Below are 12,453 nucleotides of genomic sequence, written 5' to 3' on the forward strand. Positions count from 1 at the left end.
TTAGTAGGACTCCGTTCTAGTTGAGTGGCGGGCTCTATACATTCGGGTGAACGATAGTAGCCTTCGACGTCCCTCGAGTATAAATATATTATATTTGAGTCTAGCCCCAACCCGAGTGCTTGCGGTCCCCTCTTTTCAAATTTTTCGTATGTTTTATTGGAATTTTTTTAGCAAAGCACTCGTGGTCCTTTTTCCAGAATTTTCCTGAGATTTTAATAATTTTCTTGGAATTGTCATTTGTCGATTTTCCCGAGTTTTTCCCTCGTGGGTCATTTGTCGATTTTCTCGAGTTTTCCAGGCAATGTTTCTTTTGTTTATACAGTGTATACTAGCTCGTTTAAAAAATCAGCAGGCCTCCCAGATATACAGGTTTGATTTACATTATAATATTTTACTTCACAGCATATTGTACTGTTTTTTTTCTTTACTGTACATTCTACTGTTCTTTTCTTTTATACTGCATGATTTATTGTTCTATTATACACTATACCTTAGAATAGGAGACTAGTAATTGGTTTTATAAGAGGTACCCGGCAGCAGAGCGTTGACTAAACAATTGCATATATCTTTAAAATTAAAATTGAATCCGGAGGTGCTACGACGAGGAGCTTGGAGCGAATACCGTGGGCAGCACAACGAGGACATTCAGAAGAGCAATGTCAAAACAAATTCATATCACTAAGCACTTTCCTTAGTTTAAATAACAACTCATAGGACTTTGAGGCTTTTGCATAACCCTATTGTGCAATGATAAGTCCTAACACTTTAGGATTCTAAGGTTGCTGACGGTACAGTGTAAATCCTCATATCTTTTTAGGCTATTTGCACAATCATATATCGTACGAACATAAGTCCTAAATTCTAAATAAATTGCAGGATTAAACATTAAACAATATCATTTCAAAGATATAAAGCCAAACAATAGGATAATTGAGAGGTTACCGGGTTTTTCCTCGGATCTGTGATATTCCCTACTCTTCATTCCTTTGGATTCCTTAAAATAACTGTTTCTGTTTTAGCCACTCCCATTTGATTTTCCCAACTTTGAAATCTCAAAGACAGGACCACTGATCTTAATCGAGAGTTTTCTTAAGTGATCCCGGTCATTTGAGAAGTAATTAACTATAGAGGTTTGACTCTATAGGGAACTTGAAACCCAAGTAAAATAAACATTATCTAATCCTTATATTAGATAGGGGAACTTGTCGGTCATACATAAAAAATTTTGCAGACCAAACGAATGTCACAAAATCCTTAGTTTAGGTGGTTGAGTCTACTGTCAAGTGCTATACTTATCCTTCGGGGTAGTGTATTAGTTTTGGTATCGTGCTCATCCATCCAAATTATTCCAGACTATCCAATATGTGAGACTCGTTCGGTCTCATATATTTTTAAATTAAAATGTTATTTTAAAAAAAAACATATTTACATCAAAAACTATTTTCATATTTTATAAAAAAAAATCATACCTTTTCAAAAAAGTTAAAACGACCGACATTTTTTGAAATTGAAATCTGAAGTAATCTCTAAATTCAAGCTGTGGAAGCTGAGGTGGAGAGTCAAACTGACAGAAAGATTAACTATTTGAGGTCTGATAATGGCACGGAGCACACAGATTCGCAATTTCTGAAATTTTGAGAAGAGCATGGTATTCAGAGACACTTTTCAATGCGCAAGACACCTCAACAAAATGGCGTTACAGAAAAGATGAATAGGTCCTTAACTGAAAGGGCAAGGTGTTTGAGACTGAATGCAGGGCTTTCTAAAAGTTTTTGGGCAGAAGCTGTGAATATGACATGCTATCTCATCAAGAGATCACATCGAGCATCATTAGGTGACAAGGTTGCAGAAGATGTATGGACAGGTAATCCAGTTAATTTTGATCATTTAAGATTTTTTGGTTGTCCTGTTTATGTGCATGTACCTGGAGATGAAAGATCAAAACTTGATGCAAAATTAAAGAAGTGCATCTTTCTGTGCTACAAGAAATGTGTGAAAGAATACAAGTTTTGGGATCCAATTGCAAAAAAGATGGTGATCAGTTGATATGCAGTTTTTGATGAGCAGTCCATGTTGCAGCAGAATCAAGACAAGATGCAAGGGAACAACTCCAGTTCAGATACAGTGCAGATGGATCTAGAACAACATCCAGTACCAACTAAGACAGTTGAAAGCTCGGAAGCAACATCTGGTGATTTCATTCCAGATGATCTGCATAATTATAATGTAGTCAGAGATAGATTGAGACGCACCAATATAAGGCCTCATAACAAATTGAGTTATGGAGACTTAGTCTCATGTGCACTTCTCATCAACAACGATGATCTGGTCATCTTTCAAGGAGCTATCACTAGCAAGGAGAAGAAGAAATGGATGGGTGCAATGGTTGAGGATGTGGAGTATTTGCAGAAAACCACACATGGGAGCTAGTTCAGCTTCCTGAGGGAAAGAAGACTATTGGGTGCAAATGGGTACAAAAGGAAAATAACGGTATTAGAAAAGAAAGGGAAAAGTTCAAGGCTCGACTGGTAGCAAAGGAATTTTCACAGTAGAAGGAGATAAATTATGATGAAATCTTTTCTCCTGTGGTCATATATACTTCAATCAGTGCAGTGCTTGCATTAATAGCTATTTGAGATTTGCATTTGGAGCAGATTGATGCTGAAATTGCTTTCTTGCATGATGATTTGGATGAGCAGATTTACATGGAGCAACCAGAATGGTTCATTCAACCTGGACAAGAGTATATGGTTTGCAGATTAAATAAATCATTGTATGGGTTGAAATACTTTCCAAGAAAATTGTACAAGTGGTTTGACTCATACATGATTCAGATTGACTACAAGTGATGTGAGTATGATTGTTGTGTTTATGTGAAGAGCATTGATGGTCATTCTATTATTTTTCTGTTATTGTATTTTGATGATATACCGATTGCTGCAAAGAATATTCATGATGTCATTGGTTTGAAAACTTTATTGAGTCAGGAATTTAACATGAAAGACTTGGGTCCTACAAAAAAGATTTTTTGAATGGAGATTCATCGAGATAGAGACTCAAGACAATTGTGTTTATCTCAAAGAGGCTATATTGAGAAAGTGTTGTACAGGTTTGAGATGAGCAAAACAAAACCCGTGAGCACTCCATTGACAAATCATTTTAAGTTTTCTTCAGAACAGTGTCCTAAGACAGAAACAGAAATCGAAGACATGACAAAAGTTCCATATGCCAGTGCAGTTGACTGCTTGATGTATGTAATGGTATGTACTTGTCCTGATTTGACTCATATTATTAGTCAAGTTTGCAAATACATGTCTAAACCTGGAAGGCAACATTGGGAAGCAGTCAAGTGGATTTTCAGGTATCTGAAGTGTACTGTAGGACATAGAATTATTTTTGGCAATCAGCAGAATGATTCTTCAGTTATGTGATACGTTGATTCGGACTATGTAGATGATTTGGATGGCAGAAAGTCTACAACTGGGTATGTGTTTACTTTTGGTGGAGGATCTATATGTTGGAAATCAACAATTCAGTCTATTGTGCATTAACTACAACTGAAGTTGAGTACATGACAGTAGTTGAAGCTGCGAAAGAAGCCTTATGGCTTGCTGGGTTAGTAAAAAAACTGGGTGTTGAGCAATGTGGAGTTTAGTTGCATTGTGATAGTCAAAGTGTTATTTATTTGGTTAAAAATCAGATGTACCATGCGAGAACCAAGCATATTGATGTCAGGTATCACAAAATCAGAGAATTGATTACTTCTGGTGAAATACTGTTGCAGAAGGTTCATACTGATGAAAATGCAGCTGATATGTTGACCAAGTCAGTTACTATCAACAAGTTCTTGCATTGTTTGGACTTGTTGAATATTTGCAGTTGGTAGACATCATGGTAGCCCAACCCACTTCAGCATGTAAGAAACTCCATGATGTATTTCTCCTAAGCGGTTGGATATTCGCCAAGGTGGAGATTTGTTAAGTATGACTCATATACCATATAAGGGATGGTTGCTGGAGCGGAGCAGAGCGGAAGAATTTGTCCAATATGGGGAGTTTCATTACGTGGGTTGGGGGTGTTGGGGCAACCTGCAGTACGGTACAGGGGTAATTTTGTAATTACATATTGTACTCTATAGTGATATATATGTCATATTTGTAACCCTAGGAACATAATTCTATGCTCTTTTCTGAAATTGAAGGAAAGCCATCGCTCTGCTCTCGAGGACGTAAGCATTTTTGTCTAACCTCGTTAAATCTCTGTGTGTTCATCTGGATTTGTGTTGATTCCAGTTTTTCTTTGCCCTAAATTTCTCGACAGTTTCTTTGTTTCCTAGTGCATGCCAATGCAAAACATTCCTGTGGTGACGGTCCTGTTAAGAACAAATTGTGTTCTTAGTGTAAAATATGAGCTCATTAGGCTATAAATAGGACCACTAATAAATGGAAAAAAAAAGATTTATTGGTCTAATAAAATTTAGATTCTATCAATTCTTGAGTAGTACAAGTCTTGAAAACAACTTATGGGAAAAGATTCTCCTTGTGAAGTTCTAGATTTTTCAATGGTGTTTTTCTTCTTTTCTTCTAATTATTTAACAATTGATGTATGTGAGTGATTTAAATTTGATCAAGATTTATGTATATGCATTTTCCTTTTTGTGGCAGGAATTTCATTAGCTGCAAAATTTTAGTGTCTGTTGCAGAATTTTTTTATTTTAATGACTTTCATATTATCACTTGAAATAAATAAAATGGTTTTTCTAATTTTATATAAAAAAGAAAGAACACTTCGCTCAAATTGAAATCCAGAAAAATATGAATTATGATCTTTAGTACTATTTTTTATGCAGCTCAACCTACTTTAAGATATTAGCCAAATAGTAATTAAGTTTGACGCAATGCTCCTTGGAGACAAACGTAAAAGGATTATTTTAGGATTTGAATGGCTCTTTAGCATAAAAAAATTACTAAAAACTAGCAGAAATATTTTAAATTTAACTGAAATTTATGTAGACATATTTTAAATCAAGTATGTTTTGCTATAGAGTTATTTTAAATGAATTAACCTTCATCCCTAAGTTCAATCCTCATGTGCCCGTGTGTAGATTGATGCATTCCCACTCATCCCTAAGATAAGGGCAACTAGTTTCATATAAAGGTGGAGTATTCCCATGCATACCTATGATCTATACAATCAACTAGTTTTATTACAACTATTTCGACGTATTATTGGATCTTTGGGATTTCAATTAGACAAAATTGTCCTCATTTTCAACTCCGGTATCTATATAAAGAACATCAAACTTTAATAATGATCTAATAAAAAGGAAAAATATAGAATCCTACAAAAACTTTTGAGCTTTTTATTGTCCAAAAAGCTTGAGAGTGATTATTTTTTCTTTTGCAATCTATGAAATCTTATACTCATTGAATCATAATGAACATTTAGAATGATTCATTTGCGAAGAATCAAGGAGTGAGTTCTCCAAACCTTTAGGCATGGGAGGAAAAAGTTCTACTCAACAAACAAAGTAGTGTAAGGATTGTAAAAGTCCTCTCCGGCAATATTGGCAAATCAGATATAGTATGTTTCCTAATAGAGATCTTGTTTGAGAATGGATGAATGGCCGTTGATGATTGATATCAAACCAAATAAAAACTTGGTTTGCAAGATCTTCTCTTTTCTTTGCATTTATTTGTTGCTCTTAGACTGGTGATTGTTGTAATGCATAAGACATTCTTGATCTAAGAGTTAATAGATAAGACTCAAACGAGTTTTCTTGAGGAACATGTTATGAAATTTATAAAAATAATAATCGAGGTTAAAGATCCTAACTAGACTTTGTATTTACTTTTGACCTCCCTTGTTATTTATGAGCAAAAGTTAAATGTAACAGAAGGTGGGACCATCCAAGAAAAAGGTAAAAAGTAATATTTTAAGATCTTCTTATGCTACAAATAATTTGCTCTGTAGTCAATGAGAAGACTTGGTTGTGGAGCCTACCAAGCTCTACAAAAGTTTAAAAGGTCTCATGAAGAAGAAAGTGAAAAGATGAATAAAGGCAAGTCAAGAAACTTTTGAAGCCAAAGACAAAATAAATAAATGAAACATCAAGTCATATCAATGCCTAATCATGAATGACAGGAGAAAAAAACATACATCTTTGATGGAAACTTGCTAAGACTTATACTTGAGATTCTTAACTGAAGAAAAAGTTTCAAACATATATTTGCCTCATGCAGCAAGATGAAGAACATGTACATGATGTCAAAGATGAAGAAAATAATTTATCTCAATGCATTTGATGAGATGGAATATGATATCAAGTTCGGAAGAAAAAAAAATCATAGAAAGCAGATTTTTCATCTTTTAATTTCATATATTTAAACAATGAAAATGAATGACTCACTCAAGCATGACAAGGATGAATGGCATGATCTGATTAAGTCACTTTCTATGACTGAAAGAAAATGCTTTTCATAAAGCTAGGATTGATGTGTACTAGTTGTTATTACCATAACAAGCACAACCATTTGTATGCATGCCACACATTTACAATGCGCATCCAAGATGCGTGCTACATCGATTTATTTCTTTAGGAAGCATGGCAAAAATCATGATAAATCGCTTATGCATGTTTGGCTGAAGAATGGTTCATATGTGTGTTCATTTCACAAAATTCATAAGCATCACTAGTCTTCACAAATTTGGATCCCAAAGGCATTGCAATGGATTCATCTTCACTTGCACTTGTTTCTAATGCTATAATACCAAATTAGTTTGGGAATATAAAGCCAAGACTTGTATGTATTCATAGAAGAATAAATAAATGATTCATTATGATTGAAGAAAATTCAAGATGCACTCCAAAAGCCAGAATTTGAAGGTTATGGTATAAGGTAAACTTTCGATGATTTCTCACGACCTCCTTAATCCATTAACTTAAAATTTAGCTAACATGATAAGTTGTTTTGTGATTTTTAGTAATTCACTTGTCTATACTCTAACAAATGTCACATTTGGTTTATAGGATGATCACTTCATATGATGCAAATTGGATTGATTCATGATAATGTAATTTTGAGCATTCCCATACACCGTGTGCATATGGTATTTCATTACTCTATGTCTAATCCTCACGCACACCTTAAATGAGTAAAACTATGCATGAGAATAAGTTTTAATATTGGGCAGAACAAGTGAATTTCTTATGGAGTAATCAAGCTAAATTAATTTGGTTTTTTCCAAGAGCACCTCTAACCAACATGTCAAAGATGATGCTAAATATCATGCATTCACCATAACACTAGTTAGAAACAAGCTAGGATCATAAGCTATGCACACTATAATCTCTGTTATTTCATCATTAGATTGTAGCTAATTTCACACGGCTTATGTATTAAATTCAACAAGCATCATTCAAATCATTATGGCCTTATTGTGTAATGTAAGTCGATGCACGAAGTTAGATGCAGTCTATCTCTACATGATTTCAAATAAGGGGACAGGCTTATGTTTATGTTCATGACTTTGTCCTCCTTGAAGCGACATTGATTCATCGACGCCAAATAAAGGGAGAACATTAGCACCGTGAGCGTGATGATAACAAATTTTATTGGTGACATATGATGGTCTGACTTAGTGTTTGATAGATTTACAATTCAAAGATCTATCTACGCAGATGATGAACCTGGCGATCACATTCTCCCTAGAGACAAGCTTAAAAAGGAAAATCCAATATAGATTTCCTTGGCTAGCTGAGCTCAACTGCCATTTGATCCACCAGAAATTTTTGTGTATCAGACCAAATTGAACAATAAATTTTCTGAATCAATTATACTTGAGGGTTAACTATAATAAGATTCACCAATAAGGGCTTATTATGCATCGGATAAGAAATGCGACCTGGAACATGCCCCAGGTTTGGAGGGCTAACTTGAACCGGAGGAGCTCCTCGCCTGCACCCGGCTCGGTGAGGCGGCGGAGGTCGATGATGGGAACGCCGGAGGCCGGCGGTGCAGAACCGATGGGACGATTCTCCTCTTTCTGAACAAACTGGGTTGGTATCTCACCGCTGCTCTTAGCGGCCAGCTCCTGGACCAGCCTCCCTTCGAACGCTGTATCTACCATATTCGAATTCGTTGAGAGGAGAAGCTCCGGCTTTCCTTCTTCTTCTTCTCCGCTGCTGTTTCTGAATCTTATTGGTCAGTCTTTGTGAGTTATCACTACTAGTTCAATTTCAGCATCACACAGGGCCGTTGTTCCTTCATGGGGAATAAAACGTTGTACTTTTAACATTTCCATGATTTACAAATATACCACTCAATTTTTTTTATGTATTTACATATCTATTGCCAAAGTTTAATTTTTGCATGCATTCCACTTTACTTGCGCATAAGAAAAAAATATATTTTATTTTTTAAAACTTTAAAATAATATAACTATTTTCATGTAATATGTATGAAGGATTTGGATTGTATAAAATATAATTATAAAAATCAAAGTCTAAGCAGTGGTGGATATGTAAATACATAGAAATTAAGGGTCTGTTTGAGGCAGCTGTAGCTTATTGTATAATCTATTTGATAAGCTGATTAAAAATAATCTGTTGATAAGCTAAGTGCGGTGGTTATTATAAATTTTTATTTTTTTGGGAAAAGTCAAACGATTGCCAATAAGCTCCCACTGCACCTACATAAGTGCGTTGTGAAAACGTTGTTTTTTGCGTTTTGAAATTGCATAAGCTGCCAAGTCACAGTTTACCCAAACAGGCCAGGTGTGTTTTCAAAACGTCACCGCACCAAAAAGCTGTCCCAAACGGGCCCTAAGTGGTATGAATGTAAATAACTCTAAGTATCTTGGTATATTTACATAACTAATACTTAAATTTATTGCAAGGAAATTAGTATTTTTATATTTAGAAGTCATCTTCCCATGTTCTGCTTGACTTTTTGCGGTTGGGTATTTTTTAGAGATTTTACATTAATACCCCCATGTCCTTTCTTTACACATATAACACTAAAATTTTGCTTTTTTGCAATTATATCCCCCAAATCTTTCATTTCACTTCAAAATATCATCATTTTATTTTAAGAAAAAGTGAAATAATAATATTTCCATGCATGAGTAACATGATGTATATGTAAAAATTAAAGTTTTGGTTTGGTGTTAGATATGTAAATACATAGGAATTGAATGGTAAGTATGTAAGTCTTTCTTATTTTCTTATAACTGTCTAATTATTTAATTATTTAATTTTAATATATTTTCTTTTAAAGCTATTATAAATAATAATAGCATATTTCATTTAAATAGAAAAGTACAATAAAAATTATATTATTCTTATTCTGACAGTTAGACAAAATATAAGTCAAAAGATATAAAACATAATAAATAACACAATAAAGTGTGATTGAAAATAATAACATAATGTCCAACAATTCAAGAATAAAATAATATTAATAACACATCTATAAATATAAATTGAAAAGTTTGATTATAAAGATATAGACCATGTAAAGCTTGTAGGTGTATTTCTTTTATATTTACATTGATACGAGCTAGAAAATTCACGATGATAGAGTAATAAATTATCGTCTTAGCATTGCACGAAAATATAACATACTGAAGCAACCTACAGAGACACCGGAAGCCTTTAGGTGGAAAACCCAGAAATAGAAAAAATAACGTATTTGACTTAATTGTAAGAATTCACTGTAAGAAAATGATAAATCATCGTCTTAGCATGACAAAAGAAAATATCTTCTTATCAATATGCAAATGTCTTAATTAAATTACATCTAACAATAGTATTATATATTTAAATTGTTAGCATCAAATACATGATTAAATAGTCACTATTATTAGTCAAGTCATTGGAAAATAATAAATAAATTTGAAAAAATATTTATGATATATCATATTTTAAAATTTACTTGAATTCTATATAAAAATGAATAAATAAATAATATTAAACATAATAATTCTCGCACGACTCTTTTCATTTATTGGTGGTTCAAACTGCATCGCCTTTTTCCACAAAAAATAATTATAAAATAAAATAAGATAAGGAACGAAAATTAAACCAAAACAAGACAAGAAAATATATAAAAAAAATAAATAAATTATATAATAAGCTGGCTTGGAAATAATCACATTTTGTATTATCCCTTTCTTCAATTTATTATTATATAGTTTTAATTAAGAAGAGTCTGGAGCAGCTGCGGGTTATTAAGAAGCCGTGGTGGCAATCACACAATTTTTTTTGGAAAAATTAGACCCTAGTGGTGGAAAAACTCTGATTTCAGCGACAGCTTTTCAAAAGTTGTCAAAACGCATTTTATCCAAATGGACATAATTAAGGTGTGGTGCCGCACCACTACCCCCAAACGGACCCTAAAGTAAGCACTTCTGTGAAGCCTGAGGTGGATAAAATGCATAGTAATTATAAAATATGGTATATTGGGATTTTTACTTGTTTTCTATATAGCTTGAACATATATTGCCCTTAATAACCTAAAACATTTACATCATAACAAATGACACTTATATCATACAATCTTTTTTTTTTTTTTTTTTTTTTTTTTTTTTTGAAGCTTTATATGCATGCCATTCAATTCCTAGATCTTTACATATCTAACACCTATACTTGAATCTTCACATATATGGCCCTTATATGTGCATGAAAAAGTATATTTCACTTTTCAAAAATTAAAATGATGATATTTCTTGTCATAATTTTTTTTTGGGTGGTACAAAAATGTAACAAGTAAAGTTTACATATTATATATGTAAATGCATAGAAGTTAGGTGTTATGTATGTAAATGCCCCCTTTTTTTGATAAAATGTGATATTATATATGTAAATATGACACTAAATAGGACGCAAAGGAGAAAAAGGATTCATGTAGCCGACCCCACGTAGTGGGATTAAGGCTTTGTTGTTGTTGTTGTTGTTTGTCCGTACATGCATAATTTCGGTTAGATAGGTTATGTAAATACATAGAATTGTAAGGTATAAGTGTAAATCTCTCTATATTTAGTTACAGCTAACAATGATTAATATTAGAAATTTAATTTGTTGGCATCAATTATATGGTTAATTAGTCATTATTATTACTCAAGTCAATAAGTAATAATAAATAATTTTGAATAATATTATATAAGTTTCCACATATACTGTTGTAATACTTTAATTTCTATTTATTATTATTTTTTACTGATTAAATTAAATTAAGTATTCTGAAGCCTGTGGTGTGCTGGTGAACATTTACTGTTAATTGCCTTAAAAAACTAAAATATTTTAGCGCATTAAAAATGACATTTATATCATAATTTTTTTTTTTTGGAGGATTTACATTCATACCACTTAATTCCTAGCCTAAGCTTCAAATTTCACATGCATGCCACCTTAACCATGCATGAAATCATGTATTTCGTTTTTCAGAAGTTAAAATCACGCAATATAAACTATTTGGGCAGTTTAAATATAAAAATTAAAGCTTAAAAGTTAGACATGTAAATACATGGCAATTAGGTGGTATGTATGTAAATGGTCCATTTTTTTTTTAATAAAATGCAAGCAAATACTTAACAGAAGGATATCACTTCAAGTTTGATCAACATAACTTTTCATCTTAATAATAAGAATTAGTCGACATACAACCCTCAATCATTATGCTGTTGTGTAAATTTATCATCATCAATATATTCTGAGATGAATATATGACCCTAATCTCAAATAAATCAAGTGAAAATAAAATTATAATTTTATCCTCAACATTACACAAATTCCTGTTAATTTACATCTTTGCAAAGTGAATGGCTCTCTTTCCTTGGGCAAAGTTTTTGAAGAACTGATTGAGGTAGTCCTTCAGCAGCAACTTCTTGTACAATTGTGGCTCTCCTTCATCCACCAGCTTCTCTGCAGGCCCTATGTATTTTTCAAAATTAAGAGAATAGAACATGACCAAAGAAATTCTGTCCTGAGAGTTTGCTACCACTCTATGCACAGGGCTCTTCAATTTTCCATTGCACATTATCTGAAAGGCCACTAATTTTATTAGAAGACAAACAAAACCAAACCTTGAATTATATTTTTAGATTTCATTAAATTGTCAATGAGTCAGTTGGGGCTATATTTAAGTTTGCAATTTCATTTCATGGGTTGAGTGTTACAATATAAGAATGAGAAAGACTCTGAGAAATATGAGCATTGCTTTCCAATTTTTATTTTTATGTTTTTACATGTTTAACACCTGAGCATTACATGTTACCTTTATACCACCCAATTCTTTTATATTACATCAAACACGCCATTATCTGAATATTGAAAAGCGGCATATGCCATTTCGTGCATAAATAGTGACAATGTAATAATTGAAGTTAAGGTGTTAAATAGGGTTGTCAAAACGGCTCGTTGTTCGCGAACAACTCGTGTTCGGCTCGTTAATT

The 12,453-nt window shown here is 32.9% G+C and overlaps 2 protein-coding genes across 2 annotated transcripts in view; both read right to left on the minus strand.

Moving 5' to 3' along the window:
* LOC110031901 (protein SRG1-like) overlaps nucleotides 1–8,232 on the minus strand; it is a 20,497-nt gene extending 12,265 nt beyond the window's left edge. Inside the window, exon 1 of the mRNA XM_020735332.1 lies at nucleotides 7,906–8,232. Coding sequence (XP_020590991.1) covers nucleotides 7,906–8,130 — 225 coding nt within the window. The 5' untranslated portion in view covers nucleotides 8,131–8,232. The remainder of the gene's footprint in view (nucleotides 1–7,905) is intronic.
* A 3,403-nt stretch (nucleotides 8,233–11,635) lies between these two features.
* The window catches only part of LOC110029049 (protein SRG1-like), a 26,168-nt gene continuing 25,350 nt past the window's right edge, over nucleotides 11,636–12,453 (minus strand). Inside the window, exon 4 of the mRNA XM_020731162.1 lies at nucleotides 11,636–12,041. Coding sequence (XP_020586821.1) covers nucleotides 11,802–12,041 — 240 coding nt within the window. The 3' untranslated portion in view covers nucleotides 11,636–11,801. The remainder of the gene's footprint in view (nucleotides 12,042–12,453) is intronic.

The sequence above is a fragment of the Phalaenopsis equestris genome, unplaced genomic scaffold, assembly GCF_001263595.1.
Source record: "Phalaenopsis equestris unplaced genomic scaffold, ASM126359v1 Scaffold000002, whole genome shotgun sequence".
Lineage (NCBI taxonomy): Eukaryota > Viridiplantae > Streptophyta > Magnoliopsida > Asparagales > Orchidaceae > Phalaenopsis > Phalaenopsis equestris.